The 16,736-nt window shown below is 34.0% G+C and overlaps 1 protein-coding gene across 1 annotated transcript in view; it reads left to right on the forward strand.

Annotated features, from left to right (window-relative positions):
* Positions 1 to 16,093, forward strand: part of LOC105623178 (inositol-pentakisphosphate 2-kinase) — a 29,249-nt gene extending 13,156 nt beyond the window's left edge. Inside the window, exons 2-7 of the mRNA XM_012204577.1 lie at positions 384 to 588; positions 13,643 to 13,848; positions 14,306 to 14,725; positions 14,810 to 15,019; positions 15,104 to 15,462; positions 15,892 to 16,093. Of these exons, the coding sequence (XP_012059967.1) occupies positions 384 to 588; positions 13,643 to 13,848; positions 14,306 to 14,725; positions 14,810 to 15,019; positions 15,104 to 15,462; positions 15,892 to 16,093 (1,602 nt within the window). The remainder of the gene's footprint in view (positions 1 to 383; positions 589 to 13,642; positions 13,849 to 14,305; positions 14,726 to 14,809; positions 15,020 to 15,103; positions 15,463 to 15,891) is intronic.
* Positions 16,094 to 16,736: the final 643 nt, after the last annotated feature.

Raw genomic sequence — 16,736 nt, forward strand, 5'->3', positions numbered from 1 at the left:
ACTACTATATATATATATATATATATATATATATACTTACATAGAAAATTCAGGATCGTTTGTTCAGATTGTCAGGCAGACCGAGACCGCCGATCGGCAGAAGGAAAAATAGCTGCAAAAGTTGTGCGTCCACCTTGAATTCTTTTTATACGCTCACGCGATTTTCCCTCCACGTATGACTCTATACACGTAAATGGAATTGTAATTTCGCACTTATTATTAGCTGTGTTCACAGCGTATCGGAATTAAATATAAAAATTCAATATTATACGCGTATATTTAGAATTGACATTACCATTCGACGTTTGTTAAAAGAGTTTGTATAAAGCATTCCGAAATATGCGGTTGTCTGGCTTTATTGGGTTTATTTTTTCGTCTTTCAGGAGCGCACGGTAATACGATTCCGGAAGTCATTACCAGGCGAGGTTTCACCGGATGGCGGCAGAACGCGCGTGCAACGAGAGGTGGGGTACACCAGGAACGTGGTTTCCTGTTTTTTGGGCTCTTACGTGCAGATCCCCGAAATTGTTCGTTACGATGCGGCCGACATAGCCAAATTGTCGGATGCCATTCGCCCTCTCCGACCAGGTAAATTGTTTTCCCACACGTCAGATATATCGCATCGTTCTTTATCGCTCCTCCGTTTTTGCATAGAATAGGGATTGCAGGGATTCCCACGAAATATTGGCTGCGAAAATTAAATCGTTTCGTGATTCGTTGTTGTAATTAGTCGTTACCTTCGATTTTATGCGTCTTGTTTTATTATTATTCTGCACGTATCCAATTATCGGACATCCTGTACATTACTTTCTCCGGCAAAATGTAATGTTTTCAATATTTATTCGCAATCGTGCTGTTCTTTCTTGGGAAATAAACACAAGCAGGTGCTGCCAGATCGTAACTAGTTTCGTGCCATCTTCTCATCTTTTTATTAAGTCACTGAGTGTTCTTCGTCGATGTACACCTGCCACTTTATTTTTCGATCGCTTCGGCCAAATAACAATCTTTCCGCAACTGAAGCCTCCCGGGATACACCGAGTTTCTTGTGCACGCGAGAAACTTGAAGCTGAAATTTCCCTGCAATATTGTGAACAAGAGGTCATCCGATTGCACCTTACTCTCATTCTTTTTTTTATGCCATGCAATTGATCGTATCGAATTTACGGATATTACAGACATTACAGATATACAGATATACATGTCTATAAAAAGAGCTAGAAATGAATGTTCACCTCGACTCTTCAAATCAATATTGAATGCTTGATCAATATTGAATGCTAATGAATAAATCATCATGATAAGCTTGACGATTTTTATCAACTTTTTAATTTGCACATTTAGTTACTTTTGCAAATAAGCGTATTTAATACGGTTATTCTCGTTGTTGCAGAATCCACGTCATTCAGAGCACAGCAAAAATATATATTATTCGCGATGTTACGATGATCGTGTTACAACGATTGTCGAGGATTTCTTTTTTTCGATATATATTTTTATGTTTATGATAAGATAATACAATGTTTGATTGACATACGTCTCTCTATTCGTATTTAAAATCCCGAGATTTTAATAACGTTTTACAGGCGATGTAAAAGTTCTATCGCACGCTCGTGCGACGTAGTCTGTTATACATTTAAATTAGACATCGCTCTCGACATTAATAGTCACAACGACGATAATTATATTGACATTTTATCCGGACAGTAACAGCTTTCTATCCGATGGAACTTCTCTTGAAGTCTCGCTGCGTTGCGAAGCAATTGAGAAGACTCACATTGAAAAAAATATACTAAATTCTAATACATATTTTCTTTGCATAGTATCAAGTATTTTACTAAAAAAATAGTTGAATCAATTTAATGGTCAATGGTATCAAATAAATAAAAAAAAATATATATATACAGGGTGTATCTGAAATAACGCCCACTAATCATACAGTGCTCCTAATAAAAAACTGAATCGAAAAATCCTCTAACATTTTGCAATTTTCGTAATATTTTTTTTAGTCATCTAATGAGTAAAATGTCTAAAATCAATATATAGATAGCTAGATAAAATCGATATATAAGACAATTTTAAGATATCTTTGTTCTTTAAGAAACATCTTTAAAATATTTTACAAACAATATTGAAAGATATTTTTAAATTGTTTTATACATCGATTTTATCTAGCAAATTTTTAGAAATTCATATCTCGTTAACTATTGTGAAAATTTCAAAATAATAGAGGACCTTTCAATTTAATTTTTTATTAATAATAGCATTGCATGATTAGTGAGCACTATTTTAGATACACTCTGTATGTGTGTGTGTATATATATATATATATATATATATATATATATACATTTAATAGTAAATATTTCATAGTAAATATTTACTTAGAACTATTTAAATAAATATTTATTAAAATTTATTATTTTTTCAATGTAGTATACAGAAAACGGTTTCTTCCTTTTTAAAAGTGATCTACGGTAAAATGTGTCATCCTTTCTGCGTTTATATTCACAGCTATATATTTGCCCACGAATTTTTGTGATTTAATAACTTTTACCATCGTATCGGAACGAAGCGATCAGCGCAATTCATTCCATTTCTCGAGAATTAATTAAGCGAGTTCTCGAGAAGCAACGGCTTTCCCACCGAGCCGAGCGCCGCGATACCGGCGCCGTCGATCGATAGTAAACTCACTTACAATTGACTTACAATTCAGGCAAATGTTGCGGGCTCCGACCGGCATGACATGGCGCGACGGCGACTGGCGCTTTTCGTTCATGCTGGGAAATAAAGTGAACCGCGTCCGCCTTGGCGGACTAAATTTACGACACGCGGCTCCTGCGGGCTGTCTGCGACCCACACTCTCCGTCTGCAGCTGTGCGCTCTCGAAAAGATGAGAGCGCACGTCGTATGATGAGAAGCGTCCTCGAGAAGACGCTAAAACAAGCGGTTGCCGAAGGCGCCGCGTCGTTGCTTTATCGTTTTTCGCTATTATCCGTTTTTAAATCCCTCTTTATGTCCCTGAGACACACGTGTCTCGCATAATCTCTTGCCATTTGAATCACGTTTCTTAATTTAACGCGGAATTTCACATGTATATGTAGCTATAAGTTTATGAAAAAGATCTCGGCGTTGCCAACACATCTTTCGCTCGTCGTGCCACATTGGCCGCGAGCCGCGATGTTCGCACGTTTCCAAGCGAGAAGTATCATCAGTCACTCCTACGAAAAGGCCACGACCCCCGAGATATTGCATCTTCGAAAAAGTCAAAAGATGCACGTAAAGATGTTTAAATATCGGTCTCAATAACACACCGTGAATTTGACCGAAAGATCACTGATCTCGACGAAGGATTCAAAATGAATATGTGTATGCGTGTATAAACACTATAAATAAAAGTTCTAACGAGAAACGTGAATGACTTCCTTTCTCAACGTGTATAGTCGTTGCACGTAATTGAGTATAGAATGTCTGTAAAAATATGTCTCCATCCTGCTGACGTTGCTCGAGGAGACTTTAGCGTTTTCGACTGCAGTGGATTTGAAGTTTGAATAGACCTGGGTTGGATTTTGTATTGGGTTGGCAAGGAAGTAATTGCGTTTTTTTAGTTGAAAATTGTATAATATCTTTGTCAATAATGAATGAAATTTAAATTTAAAAAAGGGTTTTAAACGTGAAATCTCTACTTTTAAAAGCTTATCACATTTTTTAAGTTGATATGAGTTTGGTAATTTTTACATACCAAAAACTACGAGCGGAAAATTTTCTCCTCACTTTGTGGGTTTGTAACGTGCCTAAAACAAATTTAAGAAAATTTTCAATTACCTATCGTGAAAGCTTGATACTTTCCCTACAAAATCGTTTTTTTTTTTAATATTCCTACGATTTTTGATTATTGAGTTATCGCAGATTAAATAAAAGGATCACTTTGACTTTAATTGTTCATAAAATGCGTTAAAAATTGCCGTATCGCAATTTAAAAAAGAGATTCTTAAAGCTGAAACTTTACTCTATCAAGATGTATTTATATATTGATAAGAAAGTAATTGCGGTTTTTATTGATAGATGCCTTTTAAAAAAACGCAATTACTCTCTTGCCAATCCAATAATTTTTAAAACTATAGAAAAGACTGAAGAGTTTTAGTTGAACAAAGACTAAAATTAAACTACATTGACAGAAACAGGCATTAGAGAAGAAACTGTTACAGGAAGAAACTACGAGGAAGGGATGTAGTAACGAGATCTATACGAGTCTCATCTCAATATCTTCGATAATGTTGTCTTCGATAATGTTCTCAATCTTCGGAAAATCCGCGATAATTATTTAACAAGATGTAAAAGTTTGTTGATGAATTAAAGCCAAAGCCAAAGCGTACGACAGATAACGTCAGAAGAATGCTGATTATGTTGTAGAGAAGCAGTTATTACAGTAATTAAATGGAAGAAGCACCGTTAAAATAAATATGTGTAGGTAGAGAGTTTCTGATCGTCTTGCAATCGTGACAGATTAAGCCGTATGATAACTGTTAATCCCTTCATACGTCTCTTTTAATTTAAAAAATTTTTTTACATTTACTTATTTTACGGAAATTAATGGAAATTATTTTCATACAGCTAATTGGTAATCACTCGTATTTCTTTGAATTACGATAAATAGATTCCTCGCTACAATGTTTATTACGTATCGCGACAATATGATTCTTCGAATGAATTATAGTATATGAATATGCATATGCAACTCCTCTTCGATTTACAAGCTCTTAAATGATATTTTTAGAGCAGAATAAAATGTCACACTTGATTTTTCTTTCATATTTAGCGCGTTGGAGGTCCCGTCACGAAAAGATAAAACGAGATGATATATTTTCTGTTTACGACTATACACCGAGGACTGGTAATATATGCATACATCCCGCGTCACAGCTTTCTTTCTTGCGAGAAAGGTCAAAAACAGATCATCGAAGCACGTGTACAACATTTCGCGATTGTTTTGACAGCGGTGCTACGTACTTTAAAAACAGCGAGAGATTCCAGGGACTTGCGTTCTGGCGCCAATAATAAAATAACTATAAGTTAATTGATTCGAAGACACGGTAGAAGTAACGCCCACGTACTCGCTCGATGAGGAGGAAATTACCATCTCTATCTTGCAAAGATTTTCCAACGCCCTCAGCCCCCCAATCTTCAGCCTAGAAGGATGCGTTTTGTACGGGAACATTTATTACACGCGCACACAATGAAAGTGCAAGATCGCGGCTACACGATCGCGCGCGGGGATTTATTTTTGAATAATGCAACCACGTTTATCATCCGCTATCGGCGAGAAGATCCGCCCATTGTATGCAACGTGCGATAATTTCGTTCGGTAGAACTAACTTCCCTTTTGTCTTTCAGTGCGAAATCGCTTCGGGCATGCAGTCGTCACTCTGCGCCTTATCGGGATTTGTCGATCACCCGAGAGAGCTATCTTTATGAGACTAACTTTAAAATATTAACCTCTCCTTAAAATGTTAAAACGTTCGTTTTAACGTTCATTTTTAGTGTAAGTCTCGAAATACGATAAGAGATGTAGTTAAATAAGCTTTAAACCTTAAAATATTGGTTAATTACAGTCGAATGTGAAGAGAAAAATTGATTATAATTGGTTAATTTCTTACTTAAGGCTTAAAGTTAAAATTTTACATTTCTAAAATCTCATTGTAGTACGTCACTTTTCGGGACTAACGTGTATAACAAAATAACGGGGATATTGACTAAACAGAATGGCTATAACGGAGAAGGAAAAATAGAGAATAAAGTGTTCGATTCATTCATGTTTTGTATTTTTCGAGTGAAACGATAGCACTCCGCACGCGCGCGTTTGTACATAAAACGAATATGGAATTATTGCACAAGCGTTTGATGGTTCGATACTCGTTTGCATGTGTCTACACGTGGGCGTGGATTGTCATTGTTTACGCATAGACGCCCAGCGCCGACCGTCGCAGGGAGCGCCGCGCCGGGTGTTTTCCATCGGAAATCTGTTGGACAGACTTTATGAAGTAAGGTCCCGCAAGAAAACCCTCGATAAAGTAGGTGAGCAGGATCTACGCGCGGCTGCATCCAGGGGAAGCTGTTGGGAAGAGATACTAATCTCGGAATGCCCCGTGTCGCGTCGCGATCCACCACATTCGTAAACACGTGCGAATTAATTCCATCTTATACGTGTATGTATATATGTAATTAATGATATGAAAATTAATTAATCCTGGTCGTGACGTTTTTGAGACGACTTGGCGCTGTTACGAGAAAAGTCGAGAAAATTTCGCACTCTCTACTTTGCAGTTGCGTGATCATGTCACCCTTTTAATCTCATAAATATAACGGTTCTCGCATGCGCTTCTCATTGGCGTGCGGTGTATGCGTGACAGAACGGTTTACCATAAGTTTACCATAACTTTATTATACTTACTAAATACTGAGCAGCGAGAGCTTATATACTCGGTCACCGTGTCTTTATTTTCTTTTATGTAATTTCCGTTTCTGTGTTACGCATTTTTATTTCATTAATAATGCCATATATTTCTTTTCCTCCACATACACTTTTATGATTACTTTTAGTTTTATGTGTTTTTACTTTTTATTTATTTATTTTTTCTTTGATTTACCTTTATCGCTTATTTCTTCTTTTATTCTTTGTTTTTCGCGTTTTTACATTTATGTAATTTTTAAAAAATTGTTTTACATAAAAAACAGGATCTTCTACATGCTTTCCTACGTAATTTACACTGTTAAATATAAAAAACGCAACTGAAAAAAATACTACAATAAATTTTAATAAATATTTGTTTGAATAGTAGTTTTCTAAGTATAATACAATATTTTACTAAATGTAAACATATTTATTTGATACAAACAAAATTATTTGATTTAACTACCATTTTCTTTATTTACTATAAATATTTACTCAACACTATTCAAAGAAATTAAATTTTTTCAGTGCATGTGTCGAAATGTTCATTTCTATAATTATTTTTAAAGTAAACAATGTCCATATTAATGTATACTTAATAAATAACAACTATATTTAATATATTTTCTTTTTGAATTAAATTATAATTCGACATTATTGTTTAAGTTAAATTAACGATTTATTGAATAGGAGCAGCGACGATTTATGTAGAAATAAATGATTAAAAATAATTCAAATTGGATCTAATTTGCCACAAATTTAATAGTGCTTGTGTTATGCTCTTGTTAAAAATACACGTTCTCATCGAGACAAGATAAATTGTTACTACTAAATTCTGTAATTGAGTTTACAGAACGCACGTTTCTTTTATGTTTCCACTACCGCGCTTGCACTTATCCGGATAAATTTATATTTATCCAGTTTACCGGCGAAAAGTCTATTCAGTTTGGTCTCCCGCGGCTACAGATGCAACAAGTGGTCGGCCGTGTTCTTCCGCTTTTCTTTCCGTGGTTCGTCGATATTCTGACACGTTGGCACTTTCTCCGGCAGCGATTAGAAATAGAAGCCACCGTCACCTTCCTCCGCCATCGTTCGTTGCTTCGTCGGTTGGTGATTGTAAAAGGAATCATGCGAGGGCAAACGACATCACAGCGTCAGGTGACATGCCCGATCACTAGAAAATATATTTCACGAGAAACCACCGTGCAAGAATCATTATTCCGCTGCAATGTTCTGTGCTATTTCGAGAAATATCGTTAAGAAAATGCGGCTAATTACCGCGCTTGCTGGCGCATAACGTATAATTTGTATGAGGGGAAAAGGTGTCTTTAAAAGGCAAATGATGTTTAGTGATATAACAATTTTAAACTACAACTCGTATCTAATTTTTTTCTTACCGCTCCGAATATAAATTCAATATTCCTCACAATTTCCATTTCGTATCATATTCATATGTACGACGCGAAATGTAAATATTCTGAGTATAAATAATTCAGCTGTAAATATCTGTAACACGCAGATGTTCACGATTATCAAAAAATCGATTGTAAATGTATTGTTGCTCCCCTGACAAAAATACAAAAACCTTATCGGCTTGTTATACAAATCGAACATTCTTCTGATAACATTGGTTCACCCCCCAAAAAATTATTTGACCCGGACTAGATGTTTTTTAGATTTATAATTTCAGTATCTTACTTTCTAATCGTGTTATGAAAGATTAAATACAAAGATAGCAAATTTTCCGCCTATGACGATGAAGTCATATGCAATTTCTATAATAGTTTGGGCTATTAATTTATGTACGTAGACCACACAACTTTTTTTTCAAACATTTCTTTTTGAACATATTTTTTGGATACTTAAAATGAGACTTTGTGTGTATACATACGTATACTTTTAATGAAAGCTTTAACGATAAATTACACTCTGTATCGATAATCACAAACTAGAAATTATAAGTAAGCATTTTATCATCATATGCGGAAAATTTGCTATCTTAGAAAAACTGTATTTAAATCTCTTTATAACATGGCAAAGAGAAAAATATTTTAAAATAAAAAATGCATTTTATAGGAAATTAATAATACATTCGTTTTCTTAATCAGAATTTCAAGATAACATTAACTTTGTTTTATACAAAAAAAGTATCAAATATCGCAAAAAAATCTCTTTTTGAGTATTGAAATTATTTAAGAAGCCCAACATTGCATCCTAATAAAATTTAACTTGTCCAAAAATTGATAAGAAGTATCATCTTGTCGGTTCAAAATAATAAAAATATATTTTTTTTGTAAACTAGTGTAACGTAAAAGCTCTCGATATCTGTTATTCGCCGGGGGTTATCATGAACGCCTTAGCGTACATTGTGAAATTCGTGCGACCGTTGATACTTTTATCCGCAAACGCCGCGTGATTCGCGGCCTGAAATCGCGCTGTTATCTCTGACGATGTTGCGTACTCGCACGATACGGCGATATCGATTTCCCGTTGTAAACGTGTGTCGCATCGAAACACGCTCTCGTGCGTGCCATTATCGAACGCAGAAACGGCAAAAATATCGATGGTAATCAGTTGCGCGCCAATAATACCGGCAATTTCATCGTCAATTTCATCGTCAGCGCAGTCATTTCTCTAATTACACGCCGCGTCGGGTCGACGTACATCGTCCGTGCGAAAACCGAATCACGCGTGCACTCGTCATCGTGACACTCCCCGCGCTTTCATTAAAGTCTTTCTAATTAACGACTTGTCGAAGAAAGCCGCTTTCTTATCTTGCCATTTGCAATATACATATACGAACAGTGTAAACAAAATTTTTGAGGAAAGAGATACCGTCACACTGAGAAAAAAATATAATCAATTTTAATAAATATTTAGTTCCATACTGCCAACTAAACATTTATTTACAGTAAATAAATATTTGTTCAATAAAACAAAAGATTGTTAAATCAAATTAATATTACTTGTGTCAAATAAATATATCTTTATTTAATAAATATTATTTATAACTTATTTAATAAATATTTAGTTGACAATATTCAAAATATTCTAAATATTTTTAAATATTTTATCAGTATTCTAAATATTTATTAAAATTGACTATATTTTTTTTCAGTGCATAAAAATCACATTGTAAATGTTATTTTAACTTGTAGGGATACATTGTTAAATTAGAGACTCTCCAGTAAGAGATTAGACAATTTCTGATTGGTCCGTCATATTTTTCACGACCTGCTTAAGATAGAATGAGATATGCATAAGATAGAACAAGATACTTGAATATCTCATTCTATCTTAAGTAGATCCTGAAAAATATGACAGACTAAACGTATAATATTTATCAATCTTTTACTTAAGGATCTCTAGGTTTCTATTTGCAACGTATCCTTTTCTTTTCCTGTAACATAATTAATTCTTAGTGCACGATGAGTTTATTATGTTATGGATTTATTTTCATCACTTTTACAAGTATACAAAAATTATTAAGTGATTCTCACATATATTTTAACATTTTTAGATTTTTATGCGAATAATAAAAACAGAGCGTTGCATTAAAATATCAAATCGCAAGACTTTCAAGTTCGAGGCAACATCATTTCAAAAAATACAATTGTGATCACTCGTAATTTTTTTATATTAATCCTTAATACATATGATTGGGTCGTTTATGTCCTGCGCATTTCTTTTCTTTGAACAGCACTTAGCTAAATAACTCATACTTACCTTTCTTTAATACGCAACTTTATGATAATTTTTAATGCAAGCTGCATTTGCTGCTCTCGTGACATTCTCCTTTTTTTTTCTTCAATCTCACCCGCTTTCTGAAGTAATCTTCAGTATCATCTATTTTCGGAGATCGACCCACGTCACGCGGAATATTTTTGCAACTGGACCGCCGTGTCGGACGTTTATTTTCAAAGATTGAAGCGAGGAATGTGTAAACGGAGACTGTGTAAACCTACGCGCGGTACCGCTACTCTTATCGCCGTCACTGTCATGATGGAAATCTCCTTATGCACTGTATGATAGAGCATAATATCTCGCATATCTAATTTAAAGTCAGATTTAAATGAAGAATTAATAAGAGTTTTTTGCGCGGTAATATTATTCTACACGGAAAGAGCAATTTTGTAAGTTTAACTTACATAATTAATATCTTGTGTATATTTTCTTATAAAATAGTAAAAAAATGTACAACATTTTAATCATTATAAAAATTTTAATCATTATAGAATATAAGAATTTTATATAGTCAATTCGTTTCCAAACTCTTAATTTATTTTCTATTATAATTTGGTTGAAGAAGTCTTACAATTAGTCGATTTAATAGATATAGTCGAAATGTTTCATTGTATATATATATATATATATATATATATATTAGTGAATAATTAGTTTAATAAACTAGTTTTAATCTTTGACTTAATTAATTGCTCGCTTATTTAAACTTTCTATACTAATATTATTGTATTTACATTGCAATTTCTAGAAAATCAATATTATTAAAAAAAATAGTTGAAACAAAATTACATTTTTAAAATACACATCTCCACTTTGCTTTGCTTTTTTCTTTTTCTCCTCTCTCTTTCTCTTTTCTCATTTCAAGTTGCATAACAAAGCACTGTATTAAGATTCATAATTGTTTCATTTCTGAATGTACTACCGACTAGTTTGCCTTCTACAATGGAAAAAAAATTATATTTAATGACGCATTAATGACGCCGCATAGAAATATATAATGTTATCTTTGGCGTGAGAATATTTCTGATATATTTCCGCGTCGAGCGTTGATATAGTATGTTGTAATCCGTCCTCACCCGATACGGTCAACAATACTAATATAGATTGAAACAGACGTAGTATGAAGTTGAACGAAAATGACTGGTCGGAGTAATTGACCTCTTTAATACGCGCGTAAATTGCATCTTAAAAAGATACAATTCACATAATAGACGTAATTTGACATACAAGACAATGCGTCATGCACAAATTGGTTGCGAAGATGTGCGATTTTGATTATCTCTAAGTAGATAACGAAAAGGCCATGAAATTACTCGACACAAATTCGGGGCAGAAGAGATAGCTCCGAAGAAATTATACTCGCTCGTATTAGTTGTATATGGCAACTTTCCCTCCATTGAGACGAGAAAAAGGAAAGAAACGATCGAACTGCAGCTTTGTGCACGCTACACGAAATTTGAAGTCACGCGTGCTCGGCATTTAACGAAATTACCATACATCATTATCCTTTGACACGGACCTCTCATTTCGCTGACGTTCATCACGCAAAGAGAAATTTGTGCCATCAAGTCAACTTGACGGCAAAATAGCTTTGTTATAACTCTCGATAGGCAAAAAAGTAAGCAAATAATCACTGACAAGTAAAAAGTGTCTGGTGATTAAGAGCGTAGAATGCTTAATAACGTAGTATATTTAATATTGACTTTAAACGTTGCATTGGTAGAAAAAGAATTTAATTTTCTAATGTGATTTTTCTCAATTTATTCCTTTCTCTTCGTCTTTTATTTCGTACCGAGCGACCAACGTCGAGTGTTGCAAATCAGCATTAATTATCATTAAAGGCAGCTGAAATGCAAGTCGTGCAATGCCGTGATCGCGCAATGTACTTTTCTTACGGGTATGACGCTTTCTCATATAACTGCACAGTTTGTATTCGGCCGTTAATGATTCTGAGAGACACGAGTGACTAATGGAGTACATCCAATTTGGGATACCCGAGTGTTCCAACGACGGATAGCGAGATAACGAGGCAACTTCTGTTTGACGCGTTTAATTGTGGTGATATCTTACCGCCTGTGTTCGACGGAGGCAAATGCGCTGAAATGCGCGGCGGGAAAGTTCAACCGCCCGCTCGTTAATTTATGCTCCCCCCCCCATCCTCCTCCCCCTCCTCCCTCCTCGATAAACGATCGTCTCGCAATCGTTGGTGAGCGATTACGGCGTTGTTTAGGCGCGTCTTATCTCGAGTCTCAACACCTATCGAGTATTTTTTCTCTGATATTAAGTGCCAATGACAGTTTCTCCGTAGTTTCTTGGAACACGTTGCATAGAACATTTATAACGTGATTCATGGTCGGCATTATTCTTTCAGGGTTGGCACAAATTCTTCGTCTTAAAATTCTATAACTTTTCTCTGATTTCCAGACTAAATTTCGTGATTTTTTTTCCCTAGCTTTCAAATCATATTTTAAAAATTTTTTGTATTTTCGTTCTGATTTTGGAAACAAATATTTTGTTGAGAGAGCAATTTACATATAGCAATGTAAATTACTATTAATGTTACTGATATTACTTGCATTTAGATAATTGTTAAGTTGATAATATTTTAAAACTATATAGATGTGATGTACGTACGGTAGATGTATTAAACTTTTTTCAAACCAAGAATATTAATTTTAAAAAATACAAAATAATACAAAAAATTGTATAAAATGTTCTGATTTTTCCTTGATTTTCCTCATTGTTTTTAATCTTTTTGATATTTCCCTGATTTTAACAGAATTACTACCAAACTGAAAATTCACACCTACGTACAATAGTTTTGAAATACTATCGACTTAACAATTTCTTTCATTGCTATTGTTGTAATGCTAATCTATGAAAGTTAAGTTTAAATCAATAACGGTATGTGGGAGAGAAGCTGGTCGATAGTTGAATTCCTCACTTTTTACGACATTTGGATATCTTTTAATTGACGAGAAAGTCGTATCTCCGTGCTAGTCGCCGTCAATCACCAATTCGCAAAGCACTTGTTGCAATTTTAAGATCTTTAAATTCATTCTCACGAACAAGTAGTACCACGTTTTATTAACGTGTTTTATCTATGCATTCGCTGTATTATTATATTTATGATTTGGTCTACTATTTCGCTACTCTCGACATTCACGGTGGCTCGCGTGACTTTCTTCTATCTTAGAATCACGTGAATCGCAAATGTTTCGCGCCTACGCGTTGTCGTTCGTACCATCCTTCGGAGCAATTCCGGTGAAGAAATTCTATTTTAGAACAATTGTTATTTTACGATCACATTTATATGTATACACAGTGTATCTCGTCGTTATTATTAAAACGATGAGTTTAGCAGTCGGCAAAATTAAATTGCGTTGAAAATAAGCGAAGAAAATAGCACACATTTTATATTTGTCATGTTCAATCTTACATTTGTTGCAGAGGTACGCCGATATAAGGAAATCACGGACACGTACGCCACGAAGTTTCCTGATTATACGCTTTTGGACTTGCAATTGGAACTTGATCAAACCGTCTTCCGAAGCCGCTCAACATTTTGCGTGGAGATAAAGCCGAAGCAGGGATATTTACGAGAGGCGGAGCAAAAGTTTCCTGGATGTCCGTATTGTTTGAACCAGTACGCCAAGGTATTCTTAATTCTCAACTACTATGAAAACTACACCTAAGTTCTAAAGAGTCTTATTTGAAGTACAAAACGCCAGTGAACTTCTGCCTTACGGGCATTGATAAAGGAAGATTCAAGGTTTTTTTAGCTACAATTTAGGACCACATAGTCCAATATCGTACAGTTAAATTTTTATTTTTATTTTGGATCCAAATTATCCATTGTTGTAGTTAAGGGTTAATAAATAATGACATTCACTTTCCAACAGGTTCAGCAAAAAAAAGAAAATAAAATATTATAGTTTTTTAAAAACATATTTTGAACTATTTGTTTAAAATATGATTTTTATCAACTCTGTTTTCGAATTTTCCTTTTCCAAATAACAATAAACAATAGAAATATTATAATACTATATAAGTAAGATTAATGTATACAATATAATATTGAAAATCATATACTAAAACAAAACAATTTTTTAGTTGAGGAGGAAAGACATTGCTTCTCCCAGCAATTATTGCCCGTTTGATTTGTTCTCTGGCAAGGAGCCGCGCATGAAAGCTGCCATGAAGGAGCTTCTGAAATCGCCGCAAAACAATTTGAAAATCTTCAAAGACGGTCTCGTCATCTACAATCAAACGTCCTCGCCGAACGATCTCGAGAATGTGCTGGACGAGTGGTTTCGGAATGCGGAGAGCGGCGGACGAGTTCGCCACGTCGACGAGTTCTGCAATTTGGTTTGCACCGCCCTTACGCGGCCTATCGCTCAAGAGCAGTTGAAACTGCCTACCACCTCCCTTTCACGTAATTTTCTTGTATTCGCGAATCAAGTTCCAACGACATTTTGTATCGCGCCAGACGCAGTTGCTAGAGTCGAACGGTGCCTTCGCTTCGTGGGAAAGGTAGATACTTAGATTGAAAAATATCATTTATTGAGAGTAATGTGTCATTGCATTTTAATTAATTTCTATCTTTTTTTCTTACAGAAGTGCAATTTTGATCACAGTGAGTTGCCGAAGAACTCTGTGCTAGAACGAATATGGAATATGCAGCGATTGTCCTACGTCAATACCAATTATATTTACAATGTTTACTCGAATTTCACATCGTTACTAAATGATGATATGATATATTCTGACTTGATAAAATTAAATAAAACTCGTAATGTTTTTCACGCTTCGCTCGGAAATCCTATGGTAGGTGTTTTTAGCTATACAAAAGAAGGAATTTTTATTGAATACATGAATGCTTATCTTTTTCTATTCCAGAATGCAATCCAGAAAATAGAAATCATAAAAGAAATAGACTTTCAAACGTTTCTTAAGAGTACTATTGTACAAAAACATGACGATTTGAATAGAAATTGTAGTGCTAGTTCAGAATGTGTTTTATCTACTAATACTGGCAGAGTACTTAGGAACGGTGATCCTGTATCGCAAATAGAAATTAGTTCCAACCTAGATTCGCACCAACCATTTCATGGAAACAAGAGTCTGCATAATCAAAGAACTAGTAATGATGACGAACGAAAGGCAAATGTGCAGATTACCGCCGAACATTTGTCAGCATTGCAAAATTACCTTTTATTTGTCGCCGCCAGAGATTGTTCGATATTAATGACCTTCCGCGAATTGCATCCGTAAGTGTATTGTGAAACAATGATCCGTATTTTCACTGCAGTAATATTTAAAGCGACGAGACTAGTATAAATCTTATAACAAAGACAAAATTGGCGATAAAATTGATTTAATGCATTAGCTCTGAGAGGAAATGCGCTTTCTAATTATTTTCTATAGTTATTGTCGAAACCGTATAATAGTCACCCAATACAACACTGCAGCAAATAAATAGCTACTTTATTTATCCGATTATGATTATTTGTTTTGGACTTAATATAATTATAATCAATTCAGAATAATATAATTCATAATTCACGCGTACAACGTGAATCATTATTTACAACGGCAAATGTGCAACATGTGGGTGATTATTACTTTCACCATATTAAACGCATTTCAGATAATTAGATATATTATGTTCCAGTAATTATAATTTTTTCTTTTTACAGAGAGAGGAAATATGCATCAAGAATGCCTGTGGAAAATATTATAAAACTTTCGGATCAATATTATTTTTTAAGCAACATCAGAATTTCCGATTTGGACCCAAAAAGCGTTCATTCCATCAAAAAGCATCGACAACGAGATGTGGATATTTTTGATTCTGTGATTTCTTTGCTGAAAGAAAATATTCCTTTTACGAATAGATAATTATCCAAGAAAAGTGATACTAGTAACTATACAATATATTTAACGATAAAGAATCTATTTAACATAGAGGAAACGTTAACTGATGATTGCTTCCCGATACATACTTATCGATTATGAAGAATGTGATTCGTATGCGAATATATCTGTGTTCCATAGAAAGCAAGAAAGATATTGCTGTTATCATTCGTCAATTAATATTAAATTGAATATCACTTCCACATGTATAATATTATATATAAAACTATAGATAAGCGATCTCCAACGAATATATTTTTTAGAATTCTATTTAACTTTTTTAACTTTAAAGTTTACAGATTACAAAAAAAGATAGAAATTTTTATACCATAAAATGGAAATTTGTTTCTAGACTATAAAATAATATTATTATTGGAATTATATTTGTTAGTCTTTTATATTGCGAATATATTCAATGGAGTAATTATGAATATATGATATTCGATTTAATATAATTGTTTATATGTAAGGATGTCTATATGTAAGGATCTCTTATCAAAAGACTAATTTAAAAAAAAATACAATTAGCACGCTATTTAATTGTATATTGTTAAACTGAAACTAATTTTAATATTCCTTCTTTACATTAAATAAGAATTACGAAACGAAATATCCAATAAGAGCATAA

The sequence above is a fragment of the Atta cephalotes genome, assembly GCF_000143395.1.
Source record: "Atta cephalotes unplaced genomic scaffold scaffold00054, whole genome shotgun sequence".
In the NCBI taxonomy this organism is placed as follows: domain Eukaryota; kingdom Metazoa; phylum Arthropoda; class Insecta; order Hymenoptera; family Formicidae; genus Atta; species Atta cephalotes.